The sequence below is a fragment of the Ochotona princeps genome, chromosome 12 (genome assembly GCF_030435755.1).
Source record: "Ochotona princeps isolate mOchPri1 chromosome 12, mOchPri1.hap1, whole genome shotgun sequence".
Lineage (NCBI taxonomy): Eukaryota > Metazoa > Chordata > Mammalia > Lagomorpha > Ochotonidae > Ochotona > Ochotona princeps.
In genome coordinates, this window is record NC_080843.1 from 6,918,189 (window position 1) to 6,939,998 (window position 21,810).

The 21,810-nt window shown below is 43.4% G+C and overlaps 1 protein-coding gene across 2 annotated transcripts in view; it reads right to left on the minus strand.

Annotated features, from left to right (window-relative positions):
- Window positions 1-7,117: 7,117 nt before the first annotated feature.
- ERCC5 (ERCC excision repair 5, endonuclease) overlaps window positions 7,118-21,810 on the minus strand; it is a 30,473-nt gene continuing 15,780 nt past the window's right edge. For both annotated transcript variants that reach the window (XM_004577621.3, XM_058670501.1), the window contains 7 exons: window positions 19,112-19,335; window positions 18,649-18,768; window positions 18,308-18,521; window positions 17,590-17,734; window positions 11,122-11,322; window positions 9,632-9,716; window positions 7,118-7,769 (listed from right to left, as the gene is read on the minus strand). In XM_004577621.3, coding sequence (XP_004577678.2) covers window positions 7,194-7,769; window positions 9,632-9,716; window positions 11,122-11,322; window positions 17,590-17,734; window positions 18,308-18,521; window positions 18,649-18,768; window positions 19,112-19,335 — 1,565 coding nt within the window. In that variant the 3' untranslated portion in view covers window positions 7,118-7,193. The remainder of the gene's footprint in view (window positions 7,770-9,631; window positions 9,717-11,121; window positions 11,323-17,589; window positions 17,735-18,307; window positions 18,522-18,648; window positions 18,769-19,111; window positions 19,336-21,810) is intronic.

The window sequence follows — 21,810 nt, forward strand, 5'->3', positions numbered from 1 at the left end:
GGGAGAGAAATTTTTAGCACCTAGCATAGTCCTAATTTTAACCCGTATATAAATAAGTGACATCCTATAATTCTAAGATCTTCTTGCCAATGTTGAAATGTGAGAACTGAGCTTTGGGTTGGCTTCGTCCTTTCCAAGCATAAGATACTAAGTATAAAAGCTAGGAAAGGAAAAGCCAATATCCTCCAGTACTTGGGGACTGAGTGTTCCTCTACTTGGTGAAAGCCAGTACAACAAAGCACCCTCCTACCCTGCTCTAGCAGAACACATAATACCCTTCATCTTATGTTGTAAATGTAACTGTAAAGTTTTAATTTATGAGACAGATGACTAAAAGGTGTTTATTTATTTCATAAACTCTTTAGCACTATTTCTATCTCAGTCTTACCTTGAACTCCTCCATTTCCTTAATTTGCCAAATTATTGTGTGCACAGTTGGAACCAAGAATTGTTACTGATGGTAATGGTAATGAAGCGATTTTATTCATAAACCACACAGAAATTGCATCTTCATTAAAATCATCTAATTGGCTGGAATCTCTAAGTGATTGCCAAGTTTAATGTTTAGGTTTGCAAGAACTGCTGCACTAAAATAGCTGGTGTTTAAAGCAGATAGGCTGCCAGCCCTGGGCATATGCACAGCTCCTTCTGCCGGACATAGGTAGACGCTGCCTGGTGTGACCAAACACAGAGAGGGAGATTAATGGTCTTAGAAGACATTTACAATGGATAATGACAGGGGAGAGAAAAGGGGACCAAATCAAGATAATTATATCCATATTGCAAAAATGTAAGAATTCTTCTAGTTGGTGCTGAGAGTATACAACCACACTTCTGATTACAAAATAGCAGGCATGGTTATATTATGTAATCCAGGCAAAGCCATACTTGATACTTGAGACCATATAACAATAGTAAGTGCAGATCAAATAATTGCATTGCCACTACAATTCAGATATACATTCTCCTTGGATCTATAGGTCAAATTACATTACATGTTTGCTTTTAATAGAGAGACCAACACATAGCATATCAATGTTTTTGTAGTCTAAATTTGTCCTTTACTCGAGTATTAGTGGAAATTTCTAGTTTTTACGTAAGAGAATTTTTATATTTCTTGTAAACTTATCATCTGATGAGAAGCAATAGAGAAACAACAAGTATATCTGACAGACATTATTCCAGTTTTGGGAACCCCAAAAACTAAATATTTAGTAAATTTGTATAGTATATATTATCTATCAAAACTATCTTTTCATGTCATGAGGACAATAGTTATTATGGTGGCTGACAGGAAACATTATTTGAGATGCCTGTAGGTCAGCAAACACAGCCAAGATGTAATGTTCAATGGATTAAAAATAGACCCCTTTAAGACATCAGTGACACAACAAAAGAAGGATGTAATATTCTGTTAGAACTGGTGAGATTCCACACAGAAACAGAAAACAATGTACCTTCTTGGGCTTCTGGGTCCACCAAGTGGTGATCTAGCGGGCGGTGATACACGGATCTTTTCTTGATCATTTCTTGAAAATTAAGCTAGTAATACATTAAAAATAAAATGCTAACAATAAATTTAATGAATTCAACTGTGTATTAAATGACTATATTTTCAATAACACTTAAATCCAAACGTAGAGGGGAAAATTATATTAAAGCAGCATATGTTAACAAAGCCAGATTTAAGAACTACCATCCAAACACTGTCTTGTTTGCATACTGAAACAGAACAGAGACTTCTAGTCTGAAATCTTAGAAATTACTAGAAAGGAAACACATTCTCCATCAAAAGCTGCCCAGATCACAAAGGCAGGCATCATCTTCATGTTGACTGCGGAGAGAGCAATCCTAAACTTAAGCAGGTGATTACAACTTTGGGAGGAAATGGGTTTTGTTCTGAGTGTTAAAAACCATAATAAACTAAAAACAAGCTTCCTAGCAATGGATGCAGAATACACTCATTGCCACAAACGTTATCCTCAGCAGTGTCTGCAGTGTCAGACCAACCACCACATGGCTGTGAGTAGCTTCCACCTTAGGGCAATCTTACCATCCCAGCAGATAGTTACCACTACAGAAATTACAGCATTTTACACCTCTCAAAGAGAGTAGATGCCTAAATAAGCTTTAGAGAGCTACTAGTCAAACTTGGAAAAAACAATTAGATGTTTGATTTCACAATTTTGTGTTCATAAATTAAATAATCTCTATACTACCATGAATTAAAATAGCATCTCTATCTTCCAAGGAACCCCAAACATCATTCACAGAAAATACATTTTTCTTTACAGCAGTAAATTAGAAGACAAGCTATTTCCCCTATAGCTTATCCATGAGAAAAAGAACAAAGGGTATATATCTAAACCAATTTTTAAAAGTGGCCACATTTGAATCCCAAGTTATTAGCTCTTCCACCAAAGAAAAGTGGTCTTTATAATTCAAATTTGCCTGCACACCCATCATTATTAAACATGAATCCTGGACATACCTAATGAGTTAGTTAGAGTTTCTAGAAGGTTAACAAAGTATCATCCACAGCTTTTGTTCTGCTGCTGAGACCCTGGTAAGAAAAGCACAGTTAGCAGAGCATGCAGCTTATTACTGTACACACTGGCAGCGAGCTCTAGCAGAGGAGTTAGGCTCCTGACAGCTGCAGCTCCGTTCCTCTGGCATCACAGGAACGAAGGCGGCTGAAGAGCAGTGGCAGTTCTCCGAGCGAGCGCCTCGTGAGCAGCACTAGCACTCCTGTGAACATGAGCCACTGTACAAATCGGGGAAGGCTAATTGGAGGAAGCACTCCATGTTTTTAGCCGCAATGCCAAGGGTTAAGGTTATGACGTCCTATGAAGCGGAGGCTGCATACTTTTTGTGTCACCTGTCTGGGTGTGAAGTTTCAGAATTCAACAACTGCGCTAGAAGGTGGACAGCATTGCTCTGCACCTAGGGATCACATAACCATGACTCCTCCGTATCCAGACATGAATGGGCAGGCTGAGCGTGTGTGTCACTCAGGGCAACAGCAAATCTAATACAAGTGTCAGAGTGCATGTAAATCTCCATTGTCACTGAAAACACCCTTAATACAAAGGTACTAGTATGAAGGAGACCAAGCAACATTGTGAAGTGAGACTTGGCAGTTTGAGTACAGCCTCTGAAAGACTTCACACACACACCCCAAAATATAAACAAAGTTGTATTAAATATGCTTTAATATACTGGATGGGGTGGTGCTGTGGCACACAGCCTACACCTCATCCTGTGACGCCAGCATCCCACATGGGTAACACATTGAGTCCCAGCTCTACTTCCCATCCAGCTTCCTGCTAATGAGCCTGGGAAAGCAGGGGAGGACAGCACAAATACTTGAGCAGCTGCAGCCACATGGGAAACTCAGAAAAAGCTCCTGGCTCCCTGCTTCAAAACGACCCAGCTCTGGTTGTGTGGCAGCCATTTGGCAGTCAATCAGCAGATGAAAGATCACTCTCCTTTTCTGTAACTCTGCTCTTCAAAATATAAACCCTTAAAAATACCCACTGGACAGGACTAGGACTCCATATGCAGGTTGTTATTTTTAAGCCTTTACTTGGTCTGTTTTTTGTTTCCTCATTCTAAAACAGGAATGTCAATCATATCCTATATGTGAGGTATTACAGGTAAGAACATTCTGGAAAGCTCAGAGACTTAAAGAATGCACACTATTTTCCATAAACAGTTCTTTTGGGGCAGAAGACACCCTTCTAGATTCTCTTTATAAAACACAAAAAATAATAATCATTTGAAGAATAAAAAATCACACTTCTCAAGGAGTTGCTTGAAAGATGATACGCCTCAACTCTGAATTGCTTCTAAGAAGTGTGATCCCTAAATCAATTACTGAATACGATGAGAATGACCAGTGCATTTACTGAACTCTTTAGAAATTAAAGACGTCTATCTCCAGCTCAGGTAGCTTTCTCTTTCTCTCTCTCTCTCTCTCACACACACACACAATTCTGCCACAAAATAATTAAAAAGAAAGGACCATGTGTAAGGATACCAGCAAAGCTTCAGGTGATCGCACAAAACTGGGAGAATAAAAGATGTCTGGGACCGGCAAGGCAGCCAGGAACAGTGAGCCCAAGATCCCAAAGAAAAAGGAGAAAAGGAGCCAAAAGACCTAGTACTGATTGCCACCCACAGGATTTACTGATTAAATTGTTTAGGGCAAGAGTCTTACTTTCCAAGCATAAAGTGGAAAATAAAGAAGGCAGAGTAAAGCTCAAAAGAAGAAATGCCCGAGGCTTTCAGATGGAGCTCGCAGAAAACCTCTCCCCTGGGAAGGCAGGAAACCCAGAAGTCGGAATCTTACAAAGACTGAACCAGCCCTGAATCCACTCAGCTCTAACTAGAAGATCATCTCCCTGCTATCAGAATACTAAATGTACAACTTCTTACCTGCCACGTCCACCATCCAGCAAAACCCAGCAGACACACCACAAACCAAACAACAGAAACCATCTTATTATGTGACTCAGACACCAGTTGTTTAGCAAGGACTGTAAAGTGACTGTGATGAAGACGTTCAACAGATGGCAGGATTATACCACAGGACTGGAGTGTGCGAAAACGAGTAAAACACAACTGGAAAACAACAGCAAATGAAAATAAAACCCTCAGTATAAGGGTTCAGTAGCAAGTGTGGATAAAGATTAATGAGCAACAAGATAACTTTACAGAAAAAGATCTTCATCCTAAATAAGCTCAAAGTAAATGCACCTGCTTTGAATGCTGTTTGTTTCTGTTGACTATTTTAAACATCAGCCTAGTTTGTAGGCAAAATACCACTACACAATTTGAGTTACAAGATTTGGGTTCATGTCCCTTGTGTCACCTACTAGGTAAATTAATTCTGTAAAGTTGGTTAATGTCTCTAAACTGTCTCTTCCCTTCTAGAAGGATTAGGCCATAGGCACAGGACTAAGAGGAAGAGGTTAAAACTCTAAGCCGGTCCTCACATACCATACTTACAGCATGCTTCTAATGCTCTTGATTACATTCTGAAGCAGACAAGGTACAAATTAATTTCTGAAAAATATCCAGGAGCGTGTATATGCCCCGTTCAGGTGAACAAGATGAAAGCAAGGGGCTTTTCCCAGTGACCCTGAACAGAGGACACTTGGCTAGCCCTGGATTATGCCTCCTCCCTCTGCCAACACAGTCAAATGCAGATGTGGTGACCACTTCAGCAGGTGGCACCCAGGACTCTGCCTGACTTCACAAGTGCACACCTCTGCACCAGCTCACACTGCTGTTCACTGCTCTATTTTACCCAGATCACAGTGTAAGAACGTCTCTTGGCTACAGCAGGTTAACCATTGTCTCAAATAGCATTGTGCAAAACACATGCAAATTATCTACTAAAGACAACACAAGCAAGCTCTCTAGGAAAACTGCTAGCTTAACCACAAAATATCTACAAAGAAAACTCCCAATTACTAGGTGCACTGAGTCATGACAGTAACAGGAAGAAAAGTTAATGTTCTGTTCTCCCCACACACACATAGAGCTAAAGACGTTCTGCTTGAAATACCTCCTGAGAAAGGGAGATGAAGTGAAGATTGGAGTTGATGTATGTGGCAGTCACTATCTTCTCTAGAAGAAAGCTGCTGCCAAGGATGGAGAGGAAGAGATGCTACTGAAACGAGGAAGAAACACTGAGCATGAAAAGCAGCAGCTGGAAGCCCAGGTCTGGGATAAGATGAGCTAATACACAAATACAAATGCAAGCCCAGAAAACACAGCTACGACTCCTTCGATGATGCTGGAAAATCTCTTTGTACTTTGCTTTCTTTGGTTAAAACTTCAATTTGAAAGTTGAGGGTGGGAAACCCCACCCCCCCCCCAAAAAAAATGAGCATCTAAGCATCTTTTTGAACACTTCATGGAACACAGAACTTAAGTTCAACTGGTGCAAAAAGCACATTTGCAACGCAAGCATTCAAGGTGTTCAGAATGCTGATCAAAATGTGTATTCTGAAATAACTATACTGGGTTCCAGAAATTCTTGCATCAAAAGAAATTTGTCTTTTAATTCAATTTTTCTAAGAATTTTCTGAAGTCAAGACACAGACATACCTGAGGCAGAAGACCCCAAACTCAAAGTCACTGGGAGCAGTACTGGCCTCAGACTCTTCTTAATCCAAGGCAACCAGTAACCCAGAACTTTCCTTAGGAGAGGTCTGGGAAGGATTAACATTGCTTAACACACACCTGTGTCATCAACCATCTACCTCCACAAGCCAATCCTAATGAGCTCCCACCTATACCCGTTCAACTACAACCCTGAGTCCCCCGATCCTCGTCCCTCCAGTGTCACCATCTAATAACAAAGTAGCTTAAAAGCCAAGCACTGTGGTACAGAGGCTCTTCAGGCAAAGCTCACAAGAAACAAGGTGCAGCTTGTTAGGTTTGCTAGTTACTGGTTAAAATCACAGCAAATATAGTCTTTAAAATTTTTTTTTAATTTATCTTATTTGAAAGATTTGCAGAGAGAGAAAGGGAGAATCAGAGAGAATCTTCCACCCACTGGTTCTCTCTCCAAGCAGCTGCTCCCCAGCCGGAGCTGAGCTGATGTGTGAAGCTGCGAGCCTGGAGCTTCTTACAGTTTTCCCATGCGGGTGCAGGGCCCAAGGACTTGAGCCATCCTTCACTGCTTTCCCAGGACATAAACAGGGAGCTAGATCAAGAGCAGAGAAGCAGGGACTCTCAAGTGGCACTCTTGTGCGATGCCAGGGCCACAGGCACCAGCTTTAACCACAGCAACAGAGTAGGCCCCCTTGCTTTCCTTCTGAGTGGACCCTGAGGGAAAACAGGAGTGGGGCGCAGGACTGCAGCTGCCAGCACGGCCACTACTTTAAGCTGCCCAAGGACTGCCTGTGCAAGGTGAGGACTGACCAAAATGAACCCCATCTTTTCTTTCCAATGCAGTCAGAAGGCATCAGATGTGCTAAGGGAACAGACACATGAAGAGATGGAATCTGAAAACAAGGAAATGCTAAAGGATCCAGGAAACACTGGAAAAGTATGCAATTCTTCCAACAGCATCTACATTCTTAAGTACACGCTAAATACGAAGACCAAGCAATTGCATTTATTATGGTCTCATGATAAATTCATCACAAAAATACAGTTCTCTTTAGGGAACACAAATTTCATATCAGGTTTTCCCTCTTCTTTCCCCGCACATTCCTCCGCCTCCGCCTCTTCTTCCCAAACACGGGCCTGGCTGTCACCAGAACCGTCTCTGCCTCCTCCCCGTCTCCATCACTGGAGCTGCTGCTCGCAGCCCCTTGGTCCTTGGCACAGGCATCTCCCGTGGTGCTGTGCACCTTGGGCTGGCCGCCTTGGGCCCGTGGAGTCGCTGCTTTCCTCGGCTCCTCATCCTCCCCTGAGCATGTGTCAGAGGACTCAGAGAGGTAGCAGGCCCCCAGGAAACCCCCGCACACACTCTGCTGGGAGGAGCCAGAAAGCCTCTTTCTTTTCGGGCCCGGCAGCTCCTCCGGGTGACGCGCTGTGTTTCTCTTCTGCTCTTTGCCTTTGGTGGCGGCCAGGGCCTCGGATTCTTCGTCCAGAGCAGCAGAGACTGCCTCCATCTCGCTGGCTGCTTCCTCCCTCTCCTTCCTCAGCATACACGTCACAGCTCTGTTAAGTCTCTGGCTCTTAATACGCTTGGCGTCCTGCCTCTCCTGTTGGGCTAATCTAAAGAAAGAGTCGATTCGGAGCTGAGCCTGAAAAAAAAGAATAAATCAGACAAGTAAGTAAAGTTTCTCAATCCAGTGAATGCATTGGATTAGTAACTCGGACAACACTGATCCATCATCGGCCAACGAACCACTGGCGGGCAGCAAAATCACTTGCTCTAACGCTGTCAGCTCAGTCCTCATGATCCACCTCAAGGGCATCGTCTTTCCATAGGCACTCCAGAGTATCCAACACCCTTTCGTAGACAAACATATCATCTTGTCTTGCAGCAACATGACTTCATAAGGGCTGCTTCTATATTACGCTGTACTCATCAGACAATGCTTTCCTCAGCAGCCAGGTTCAGAGGAAACATCAGGAGCCATAAGAATACTCACATCTTGTGTTCAGCAAGTCTACTCTGAGAAAGAAACGCCTAAGAACCAGTTAAATACAAGAAGAGTTTTATGACTAATGCTCCTCACACACAGCATTATGAAAGTTAAAGTACAACAATTGAAGTGAACTAATTAATTTAAAGCTCTTTGATGAAATGGGCTAAAATGAAAGAGTTCTGGTCATTTGAAATTATAAAAATCATCCTAAAAGCAGGACAAAAACTTATGTTATTAACCAGAAGGAAGTTCAAGCTTATCAAGTTCTGCATGCATATGATAACAAGTTAATGTGAGAAAAATAAAATAAATCTAACACTAATATCTTTGTTAGAAGAAATAGATAATTTATTTTCTTCACTTTCCAGTTTGGGAGACATCAACTTGGATGGCATACTGTAATAAAAAGGATGAAAGGCAGAACAATAAAACTTATCTGAAATTAAAGATTAATTAGTTACTAAACCAACCAGTATTCCTTCTCAGCAAGCCTGTAATGTTCCTAATAGATAAAAGTCACTAGATAAATAACAGGAAGCTCCTGGAAATGCTATTTGATTTTGCTCATGTTTCTTCAAAATCAACCAAACCTAATTAAAGCTGACTTAATTATCCTACAAGAGACATCATCAGAGTGGGCACCTGGTATAGCAATTAGGACAGTGGTTAAATGCGCCGTATTGGGGTACCTGGGGTCAACTCCTGGCTCCGGCTGCTCACTGTGCCTTCCAGCTAATGCAGGAACCAGGAGGTCGAGGGGCTGGCTCAGGAGAGGGACCTGCACGTGGGAGGCCACTGTGTCCCTGCTGCCGGAGTCAGAGCCCCCCCAGGCCACTGCAGGCCTGTGACAGTGAACCAATAGATGGGAGTTTTCTTTCTGGCTCTCTCTCTTGCTTTTTGGCCTCTCAAACAAACTTTCAGACATTTTTTGCTGTTGCTCCTGTAACTGTCGGATCTAAGAGATGGTCTCATTTCTGCTTGGCATACGTATGGTGTGAATTGCTTCTGAGGTGAGAGAATGCTAGTTTTTTTCAAACCGGAAGACAGGCAGACAAAGCAAAACAAAATTACTAGTTAAATGACTTTGGAGGGTCACAAAAAAGATTTGTTTTCTCCTCAAAAATTTCTCCTACTGATAGCCAGTAGTGACTACATGTCTACGTTGAAAGATTCAATTACAAGCTTCAAACATGCTGGAACTTCGAGACTTTACTGCTCAGAAGTGTTCTGCTTGGGACACTTCCTAGGTGCTAAGGAAATGAAGTTACTCTTAAAGAGTAATATATTTTATCAGAAACACCATGGTGTGGAATCAGTTATTACATCTTTTTTTTTCAAATTCACAATGAGGAAGAAAATACAGCCAAATGCAGCCACAAAAGGAACATCAGAAAATGAAGATGAAGTCTTAATTTTACTGAAAGGATCATGGTATCAAAAGAGCTCGCTGGCTTCCACTGCCTGCCAGCATAGCCCGACTAGGCTGACTCTTCCGCCCGGCCCACTGTGCTTACCTGCTGGGCGCTCAGTTGCTTCAGCACCGGAAACAAGGATTCATCCGTCTTCGTCCTGCCCCACCCGAAGTACCGCTGACAGAACATGCAGGCAGTCAAGAACTACACACTTTCTTTCTTTTTTTTTTTTTTTAAAGATTTATTTTATTTTTATTACAAAGTCAGATATACTGAGAGGAGGAGAGATAGAGAGGAAGTGGAGCTGCCGGGATTAGAACCAGCAGCCATATGGGATCAAGGTGAGGACCTTAGCCACCAGGCCACGCTGCCGAGCCCAAGAACTACACACTTTCAAAGGTCGCGAGAAGCTACCTTGCTGCTACTCCCACAGGTGCCGATGAGAACCCAGCACTCAGCACGGCTACCTGGCGCCACATTCTCCTCATGCTCCCAGACAAGACAGACTCATCACACATTTCAGGACATCAAAACTTGGGGAAAAGTTAACTTACAGTCAAAAAATAAGTTTCAGCTATCTACATTTCTTTTTTTAAAGAAGAAAAAATATTAGTTAGATTAATTCCACTGCATGCTAATTTCTATCCAAATCATGATTTAGGTGCACAGAATGGAAACCTAGTTTGTTGGGTTTCTTATAAAACAGACAAAATTAACCATCTTCTCTATTCTTCCAGAACAAATAATACTGAACTCTGTGGTTTTATTTATGAGTGCTATCACTGTTCACATCAAGATCATCTCTTCAAGGAGAAGGGAATGGACACTAAAAGGAGAGCCCTGAATAAATAGAACTTTTTTTTAAATGGGGGCTGGCACAGTGGCATAGTGGGCTAAGCCTCTGCAGGCAAGGCCAGCATTCCATATAGGGTTAGTTCAAGTCCTGGCTGTCCATTTCTGATGCCGCTCCCTACTAATGGCTAGGGAAGCAGCAGAGGAGGACCCAAGTTCTTGGGCACCTGCACCAACAAGGGGAACCAGGAGGCTCCGGGTTGCCAGCTTCACACTGGCCCAGCTCTAGCAGCTGCCGCCATTTGGGAAGTGAACCAGCAGATGGAAGGTCTCTCTCCTGTGTCTCTCCTCTCTCTGTAGGCCTGCTTTTTTCAACTAAAGAAATATCTCCTTAAAGATTTATTTATTTTTATTAAAAAGTCAGATACACAGGAGAGACAGAGAGGAAGATCCTCCATCAGCTGATTCACTCTCCAAGTGGCAGCAACGGCCAGAGCTAAGCAGATCCGAAGCCAGGAGCCAGGAGCTTCTTCCAGGTCTCCCACACGAGTGCAGGGTCCCAAGGCTTTGGGTCGTCCTCGACTGCTTTCCCAGGCCACAAGCAGGGAGCTGGACAGGAAACGGGGCTACCAGGACTAGAACCATATGGGATCCCAGGGCGTTCAAGGTGAGGACTTTAGCCGCTAGGCTACCATGCCGGGCCCAAGATATCTGTCTTAAGAAAAAAAAAAAAAGACCCAATTTCTACACTGGACACGTATTTGCCTCAGTGTCTCTTGCTTCGAGAGGTAAAAGGATATTCCCGAATCTTGTCCAGGTCAGGCTTCCCCCACAGGAAAGACCCTCTGGAGTCATCCACCACAGGCCTCAGGTAAGCCTCAGCCACAGCGGGGTTCGGGAAGCCCGGCGTGAGCTGCAGCTTGCGCAGTTTCTTCTTCACCTTCGTGTCATGAGGGTTGGGCCTGCTCTTTTTATTTTTCTGAGCCTCCTGCCACCACTCTCTGTAAAGCAAACAATCACGTGTAAATCATTTGTAAAACAATCATTTGTAAACACTGCACAGTGCACAGACTTAAACAGCTACACTTGAAGTTGGGAACTGTAAATTCAAGTCCTAACCTTGAAATAAAGTATGTGCTGTATAGAATTCTAATTTTACTACATTAAGTGTTATGTTCCTTGATGTATTGAAAGAGAAGAAATTTAGTGAATTCTTATCTGTGCTTGGCGAAGCACCTCACCTGCCCAGTGACTGCACAGAGGGGGTCTGCCTTACCCCCGCCCTCAGAGATAAGGAGCCAGGGCGAACGGGCGGTTCCTGCCCAGGACGCCCCAGCCAGGCCAGCCAAACCCGGGCCATCCTCCCATAGTCTCTCCTGATTCCATGGCACGGAGATCACAGCTTCTCTGCTCTCAGCAGAAAACAGAAGTGACATTTCTGTACTGCTCACCTCAACTCAAAGATCTTCATGAATCCAGGACCGTTTAACAAAATTTAAAAATGCTATGAGCATGCCACAGCTCAAAAACACAGCACCTGGCTGCACAATAACACATCACATCAATTTGGGGCAAAGTGTAAAAAGTAAACAGATCAAACCATCAATATTATCAGTTCTTGTGCTATTAATACTTCAAATGAGAACACAGCCAGCTATTCATTTTCTTTTTTCCCAATATTTCCTGTTCTGAGATTGCATGGCGATGCAGGTGAAAGGCAGCCCTACCCTCTTGGATGCGCCTGCCTGGAGTCACGTGGGCACTGAGACTGACAGGCATGCTGCTATGCCAAGCACACAAGCTGCCCTTTCCACCCCATGTCGCTGGGAAGCCCAGCCTCATGCAGAGGTCCACCAGGAGAGGACCCGAGGCCTGCAGCCCACAGTCCGGCTGGCTCGCAGCTGACAGCACCACATGCCGTCCATGGGCCGAGCTGTCTCATGGTGATCGTCGAGCTCAGCTGAGCTGTTCCACATGAATGGAACAGAGATGACACACACTCACTGGGCAAAACTGATTGACTCTTGCTGTCTGAAGCCACTGAAGTTTAATGTAGCAACCAGAAAAACATATGCATTTAGGAAAGAAAGTAAATGGTCTATAAAACACTGACATACAAACATAACCCTCATCAATCCACACAGTCAATAGAATTAAAAAAAAAAAAAAGACACCTGCATCTCATGTTCCTGGGCATCACCCACCTGCCAGCGTTGGCTCAGCCAGTGTTTCACACCAATGCAGGAGTGCCACCTAGTGTCCAAAAGACTAGGTGCAATCTTTGTTGAAATACAATGGTAGTAACAATCTTCATTGCTTTTACATTTTTTCCAATGTAATACTGGAGGAATATCTTTAATTCAATCGCACTTTACTTATGAATGTTTGTACTTTAAAGAGTAATCGTGACTGCCATCCAGGAGAATCAGCACAACATACTGTCAGCTAGTCAAGCCAGAAGCACCCTGGCTCCTTAAAGCAAGGATGGCACCTGTCCATCTAGCCGTATGGAAGAGGTTTTAACTGTGACAAACTGCAAAGATTCACACTCAGGCCACAGCAGTGGGGACGTGGCAGGAAACTGCTGTTACTCTATATCATTTGTTTTAGGGTTACCTGGAAATTTGGACTCAAGTTTTTTAGATATTCTTTCTCTCCAAGAGGATCTGAAGTTTTTCCTGAAATCCCTCCAAAGTTGTTGCTGGAAGCCAATTCCAGAGTAAACCTCTAGAAACGAATACACTGTGTGTGCCAGCCTGTCTTCAGTCTGCAGGACCCAAGGCATGCAGTGTGTAAGAACAGGCGGCCAGCACCTGCTCTCAGAGACGATGGGAACCGAAAGGAGGGAGGCCACCTTCCCAAGGTCACTGGCTCCCAGCCCTGCTTCCCTGCATTGCACTCTGCTGATCCTAAACCCGCTGAGTCACGAGGGGCCGGGCCAGCTGCTGCCCACACTCAACAAGTGAGAAGGCCAAAGGCAGACGCTGCTAACCCCAACTTGAAAACACACAAACAACTCAGGGAGCAACAGATGGGCTAAGCCTGGTGAACAAGCACGGAGTGATCAGCCCATTCCCTAAATAAGAAATAGAAATTTCTTTTTTTTTTAAAGGTTTATTTTATTTTTATCAGAAAGTCAGATATACAGAGAGGAGGAGAGACAGAGAGAAAGATCTTCTGTCCGATGACCCACTCCCCAAGTGAGCGCAACATCCGGTGCTATGCCAATCCAAAGCCAGGAGCCAGGAACCTCTTCCAGGTCTCCCACATGGGTGCAGGGTCCCAAGGCTTTGGGCTGTCCTCAACTGCTTTCCCAGGCCACAAGCAGGGAGCTGGATGGCAAGTGGAGCTGCCGGGATTAGAACCGGCGCCCATATGGGATCCCGGGCGCGTTCAAGGTGAGGACTTTAGCCGCTAGGCCACGCCGCCAGGCCCATGAAGAAATAGAAATTTCAATACACACAAAAAGATTCATTTTCACTAGTGGTTGAAAAGTCAGAGACCACTGTCATTTACTCAAATAATATTTAGGCAAGAACAGAAAGATACATGTGTACGGACACTCAAATCAATCTCCTGGGTTTTTTTATTCAGGAAAGATCAAAGGAGGCTACTTGGAGTCATTAGAAATAGTATTTTAAATCCATTCATTTCTGATAATATGCCTTGCCCTATCACCAAATGTCAGGTAACATAAACTTTATACAGCATCATTCCATTCTTACAAGATAATGTCACACACCTGCACAACAGGTTATATGAGAGCACGTACTCAGAGAGAAATCTAAATTACGTGAGCCAAGTGTCAACTGCACTCATTACCTCAAGTTTGCATTTTATTTCAGTGTTTCTGACCTCGGATACTTCAGGCCAGCACATGCCTATGTTTTTCAGACTCCACAGATGAAACTGGAGAGGAATCTAAGCAATCATTAAATCAACCATGACCCAATAGCAGCTAATAACAAGCTGATGGCTAAAAGATGCCATCACGGCACTAGTGTACGCCAATAATTCCATGGATGAGAAAGAACTTGTAAGTACAGTCCCCTTTAAAACAGAGAAGAGGGATCCTAAATACCTAGGAATTAAGTTAACTAAATATGCGAAAGAACTCTATGAGTAAACTATAAAACAGTAAAAAAGGAAATAGAAGAAGTCCTTGAAAAATGGAGAAACTTACCAAGTTCCTGGATTGGCAGGATCAGCATCATCGAAATGACCATACTACCAAAAGCAATATACAGATTCAATGCAATCCCAATCGAAATCCCAACATTCTTTTCAGAAATAGAAAAGATGATACAAAAGTTCATCTGGAATCACAAAATACCACGAATAGCCAAAGCTATCCTGAAAAAATAGAAATCAAACTGGAGGAATCACAATTACAGACTGCAAGACATACTACAAAGCAATGGTTATCAAAACAGTCTGGTACTGGAACAGAAACAGAGATCAATGGAACAGAATAGAAACACCAGAAGGGAGCCCACACATGTATAGTCAACTAATCTTTGACCAGAAAACTGAAAACAATCCAGACAAAAACCCTGGTCTAGTCAACAAATGTTGTTGGGACAAGTGGATAGCAGTTTGCAGAATTAAGAAGCAAGACTCACACATGTCACATTATATGAAACTTAGCTCTAAATGGATCAAGGACCTAAATCTATACTATCAAACCATTAAAGGAAAACATAGGAAGCACTCTCCAAGATATAGGAACAGGGAAAGACTTCTTAGAAAAGATGCCAAAAGCAAAGGCAATCAAATCCAAAATGAACAAATGGGACTACATCAAACAAAAAAGCTTCTGCACAGCAAAGGAAACAATTAACAAAGTAAAGAAGCAACCAACAGAATGGGAGAAAATTTTTGCACACTACACAAGTGATAGGGGAGTGATATCCAGGATTTACAAAGAGCTTCAGAAACCCAGGGACAGCAAAAAAAAAAAAAAAAAAAGTAACAAACGAGGCAAAGGAAATGAACAGACATTTTTCAGAAGAACAGATTAAAATGGTTAACAGACTTATGAAAAAATGCTCAGGCTCCCTAGCCATCAGAGAGATACAAATGAAAACCACGCTGAGGTACCACCTAACTCCAATGAGACTGGCCTACATTCAGAACTCAATGAACAGCACCTGCTGGTGTGGATGTGGGGAGAAAGGCACCCTCCTTCATTGCTGGTAGGAGTGTAGGCTCATACAACCACTGTGGAAATCAGTATGGAGAGAGAGAGTTTGGAAAATTGCAAATAAACCTGCCATATGACCCAGCTATCCCGCTCCTAGGAATATACCCAATAGAAATGAAATCTGCATATGAGAAGGGGATCTGTAATCCTATATTTGCAGCAGCACAATCTGCAATAGCAAAGACATGGAAACAATTCAGATGTGCTTCCAAAGAAAAGTGGTTAAAGAAACTGTGGTACATCTATTCCATGGAATATTATTCAGCTATTAAGAAGAATGAAATTACGCTATTTACAACAAGGTGATCCCAACTAGAGACCATTATGCTCAGCGAAATGAGTCAATCACAAAAGAACAGATACCATATGTTCTCTCTAATACAAGGAAACCAGCATGGAAAGTGTAACTTCAATAATCCAATCCATACTGGCTTTTTTTTTCTGGGCTGCATCCCATATGTTTCGATGTTTTTTATTTCAGTTTTATTTATTCCAAATACATTCTTTTCTCTTGTCGAATTCACTGCTGACTCATGGATTACACAGTGGCATCATTTTTTCCAAGAGACTTTGTGTTTCCTTTTTGTCACCCACGTGTTGATTACTCATGGTGCTGTAATTTGTTGTTGTCATTGTTGTTGTTGAAGCTGTTGTTCTAACTCATACCAGTTGTTGACCTTGTTTCATGGCTTCTCAATTACAGAAATGTATAATGATGGAGTACTGGGGTCTACCATATCCAGCTGTGAGGGTATAATGCAACATGCATCCCTGCTATCAGATGAAAGATGGATTCCCAATGAAACTACTGGAAATGTATAGACAATGGGGTGCTGGACTATCTGACATTGTCTGTACCAGCAATGTCGGCGTACACTTTAATAAGAGACTGATGGAATGATGATTCTTTATGAAGGACTACACTATATTAGTAAAATGGGGAAAATCTGTCAGTGGGTGAGAGTTTGGGGGGAGGATCCCAGTCTATATGAAATTGTATCACATAATTCAAAAATTCCAAATAAAAAGAAAAAAAGGTGCCATCACAACCTTGTGAATACACTCAACCCCACCGACCTGTGCGCACCCACAGGGCAGGCTTTAGGGCACTGAGTTTACATTTCCACACTGTTTACATCCCTTCCTGGGCACACTCTGAGAAGCCACCTGCTTAAGCTCCTGACCTGTGCGGCCTCAGATTCTCCCAAACAAGAAGTGTGCCCCACACACTGCAAGCCTCTGGACTCAGAAAGCACCAAGTGGAACTCCTCCATTTAACACAGCATGGCATGCCCAGGGGGAGGGCACTCAGCAGCCGGTCCGGAAGGGTTCCAGCACCCCACCGCCATGCGAACACTGAGCCCACACATCACCCCCACGAGCCAGGGAATCCCTGCAGGGGTACGTGACTCACTCATCTTCTCTATCCACTGAGCTTGCACAGTGCCTCATATGCAGAAGCCACTCAATAAATGTCTGAACGACAACATGGCCACCTCCATCATCCTGTGAAACTCATGGGGCTGACTCTAATGCTGACCTGCTCATGGGCACCACTGAAATAAGAAATTGATAATGATTACATCAAAACTCTTAAAGAGGCCTTTTATTACCAGAAAACTTCCTGCTTTTTCTCAATGAAAATTGATTTGTCATAGTTTATGATATAAATAACACTGGTAGTTATTAGCTTAAGTATGTATGTATAAATAACCAAAGACATAAAGAAAGGTCCCAACACTATAGCTTAGTGGCTAAAGTCCTCACTTTGCATGTGCCAAGATTCCAAAAGGGTGCCAGTTTGTGTCCTGACTGCTCCACTTCCCATCCAGCTCCCTGCTCCCTGCTCGTGGCCTGGGAAAGCAGTAGAGAACAGCCCATAGCCCTGGGATCCTGTACCCATGGGGAAGACACGGAAGAAGCTCCTGGCTCAATTTAGCTCCAGCTATTGCGGCCACTTAGGGAGTGAATCAGTGGATGGAAGATCTTTCTCTCAGTATCTCCTTCTCTCTGTAAATCTACTTTTCAAATAAAAATAAATAAATCTTTTAAAGAAAAAACTTACGAAAATTTGACAAGCGGTTCCAAGCCATGCCCAGGGAACTCATTAAGAATTTCCATGGCTGTAACACATCCCACAGTCGGTATCCCTTCGGTGTAATCACTCCCAAGCAAATAGGCCAAATTTATTAATTTACTCCGGTCCAGCCCTGTTAACAGCAACAATTATTTTGTTAAAAAAATTTTAATTTACAAAAGTACATTACCTATATGTAGAAGAATTTCAATTATTTTTTTGTACACTTATTAAGAGTATCTCAAAAAGTTCATGGGGGAAAATGGACTTAAAAGGTAAATTTATTTTGGTGAAATATTGAAAGGTTTTGAGATATTATTGAAAGGTTTTGAGATCCAGCACAACGCATATTTTCCACGCATGCTTTGAGATCCCCTTAGGTATTCTTGTATCCCCTCAAATACCAGCCAAAGATGTCTTTTTATTGGAAAACCAGTGGTAGAACCCATGAGCAGGAGCTGGGGTCAGGACTCGAAGGGGAGAGATTAACTCCAGAAAAGGCCTGAACATACGTGGACTTTGTTTTCTTAGCTCTGATTTTCAAACTATTCCTTCACATAAACAAAAGAGCATATATAATACCTTGTCTTAATTAGACCTCCATCATTCTCATTCCTGTCCCAGATGATTTCCCGGGAAAGCCTGAGGTCCCAGGACAAATTCTGAAGGAAGCTTCCAGAAAGCCTCATGCTCTGCAATGTCTTACCTAGTTGGTTGTGGAAGTCCACATACTGGTAATACTCCACAAACTTGTTTTTATTAAAGAAGTTTTTGTAGACGTGTCGCGCTCCAAACAGCCATATATCACTGTCATCTGTGATGGTTCCAGAAGTCTGGTCAGTGAGGTCCAGGATGGCACACTGGGCCTCTGCCTCCATGGGAGCCTCAATGTAGGGAACCCCAAAGAGGCGTAGAAGTTCCTGCCATGGCAGACACATGGTGAGTGGCCCCAGAAACCTGCACTGCTGTACATTCACCACAAGTGGCAATATGACACCTTGCCTTCCGGGGAATATGAGGAAAGGGTTATTAGGTTCGACGCCCTACCTGGCTTTCCAGAAACATCTGTCCTGTGACAGTAGCAGCGACCCGCTCCTGCTGCTGTTTTTGAGCCTTCAGTGAATTCTGCTGCTCTAAGAGGTCATTCTCCAGCGCTTCCAGCTCCTCCTATGGAGTAATTTTTCACTTGTAGGTGATTATGTTAATAAGCCACCTCAGATTGGTTACAAAAATCAGCTCACTTACTCTGACCAAAATCACTAATAAGCCTTTCCTCCTAACAGAGTATCCCACTTGGGTTTCTGAACAAGATTCTTTCATACAAGCATCTTTTGAGTTCCCTCACTCAAGAAAAATGGGTTCCTACCTAAGTTCCCCACATGGAAAAGGAGGCATCAGGAACAAAGTGTCCTACAAATACTGAAAAACACTACTCATCCAGCAATTTCCGATGAATTCAAAAGCTACATGGCTGCCCAGCAGAAGGTTACAACCCAACGTGTAACATTACCAAATCAATGTCTTGCCATTCATCAGGTGAATCCCCTGCAACACATGGTTCTAAGTCTTCACTTTCCGAGTCGCCCTGTGGGAGGCTTTCGGCATCACGGGCAGCTTCTTCGTCCTTGGCTCTTATGGGCATTGTGTCACTTTGCTCAGAGCGAGGCTTGGAAGCTTCGCTCAGTCCATCACCAAGTCCATCACTGGCCACACTCTGCACTTCAATGAAACTTCCTGTAGCAAAATAATAGTCACTGTATCTCACTGAAATCATCAAGAGCTTCCTGGAGCATCCTGAAAAACTGTATACTCCAGAAAAGAAAAAAAGAAAATGGATAAAGAAAAAGCATGGGACAGTTAAATTACTATGAAATAGATTTCATCACAAATGCCTCTAGGCTCAAAACAAGCCTTGTCAATGAGATAGGCTGATGCGCCTCTGACAGTAGGGCAAAGCTGTGAAGCAGCAGATAAAGCAGGCATCTCATACAGGTTTGGTTGTGTCCTGGCAGCCTCACTTTGGATTCAGCTCCCTCTTAAGGACCTGGGAAAAGTGATGGAGAAAGGCTTTGCCAGCCAGCTGGGAGGGCCAAGTGAGCTCATGGCTCCCGGTTCTGGCCTGCTCCAGCACTGGCCAGCACTGCTTATGTCCTCTCCAGAGCAAATCCGTGGATGGAAACTCTGTCTCAGCCTCCTTCAAAATACTGTTTCTAAAACTTCGAAGAGAAGCATTATCAAAATATGGTCATGAGGTGGCGTTCAGTCTGTTTTACTATAAAGGAAGCAAGCCTTGACTCTGCGGGCAGACTCCAAGACAAGCAGCTCTTCCACACTGACTTTCCTATCACCTTTCCCCTAAACACAGATTGGTTCCCTTCCTTCTCCCGAGGCGGAGGAGGCTGGCACAGCCTACCCAGCTGTATTGGGTAAGGCAGGCAGCTCGGGAGGCAGCTGCACTCCCAGGGCCGGGCTGCAGCGGAGGAGCCGGCTGGGACTAAGGAGGCGGCCAGAGTGAGAAGATCAAGCAATCTGCTGAAGACAATGCAAGCCAGGTTTCTCACTGTCAGGGAAGTTAGGAAGAAGGGATGAGCCTAGGTCCTGTGGTGGACTGGAAACAAAGACGTCAATGGGGACTGGCACTGTGACACTGGTATCCCAAACATGGGCACTGCTTAGACTCCCTGCTAATGTGCCTGAGAGAGCAACGGAGGATGACCCAAAGTCTGGAACTCTGCACACATGTGGGAGACCTGGAAGAAGCTCCTGACTCCTGGCGCTGGCTTCGCCCAGCCCTGATCAAAGATCCTTCTCTGTAACTCTTCTAAATAAATAAATCTTTAAAACAAAAAATGCAGGAATTGATAGATGTTAATAAAAGAGCAAGACATGTAAATGTATACATGCACACATGGTCACATGTGTGTACACAAACATTCCCACTGTCCTGGAGAGGGCCTGAACAATGAGATCAGCAACTGGGAAGGCACCCAGCACCCAGTGCCCAGCACCCAGCCAGTGGTTTCTAAACAGCAGGCACCACTTCCAGGAATCAGGGTTTCTTGATTAAAACAAACAAATAACAAACAAACAAACAAACAAACAAACAAACAAAAAACCATGGTTCCAGGACTTGGGCAGAAGGATTATAAAATAATCTAGAATATCTTGGCCCAAAAGTAAGGAAACATTCAAAATATCATAGAGGAATTGTCAAAAGACGGAGGAATCAGCTGAAAAGGTCTCTCCATGGGCTAACGCTGAACAGTTCATTGACATACTCAGGCTGGTTCTGGATAACAATTTGGCAAACAAAACAGGAACTCTGAAGTCCTCAGTGATTAAAAACAAATGAAGAAGAGAAAGGTCTTCCTGAGTCAGATGCCAACTAATAAGTATGTATGGAATGATGAGAAAAGTATCACCTGGGGCCGTCACAGTAACAATTTATTCAGAAGAAAATCAGCCATGATGCTAAAACATGTATGCAGATGTATGTTTAGGAAAGTATATTCACATAGCTCCAAATAGTCCTTTCCTCAAAAAAAGGATTAAAGGGCATCGTGGCCAGCAGATAACACTGCTGTCAGCAATGCTGGCATTCCACATGGGTACCAGTTAGAATCCCGACTGCTCCATTGCCAATCCAGCTCCTGCTAGTGTGCCTGGATGGCAGGGGAAAATGACTCGAATGCTTGGGTGCCTGTACTCATGTGGGACAGGTGGTTGGAGTTCCTGGCTCTTGGCTTCTGCCTGGCCCAGCCCTGACAGCTACAGTCATTTGCAACCATTTGGGTCGTGAACCAGCAAATGGAAGATCTATCCTCTGTGTCTTTCTCTCCCCCAACTCCACCCTCCAAGTTCAAGTAAATATAAATCTTCTAAAAAAATGATTGCAGGTCAGGACAATGGCTCAGTTGGTTAATTCTCTGCCTGCAAGAGCCAGCAACCAACGTGGGTGCAAGTTTGTGTGCTGGCTGCTCCGCTTCTGATACAGCTCCCTGCTTGTGGCCTGGGAAAACAGAAGATGGTCCAAAGCCTTGGGACCCTGCACCCGCATGGGAGACTTGGAAGACACTCCAGGCTCTTGGCTTTGGATTGGTTCAGCTCCAGCCATTGCAGACATTTGAGGAGTGAACCAGTGAATGAAAGATCTTTGTCTCTTTCTCTCTGTAAATCTGCTTTGTAATAAAAATAAATTTTTAAAATGTT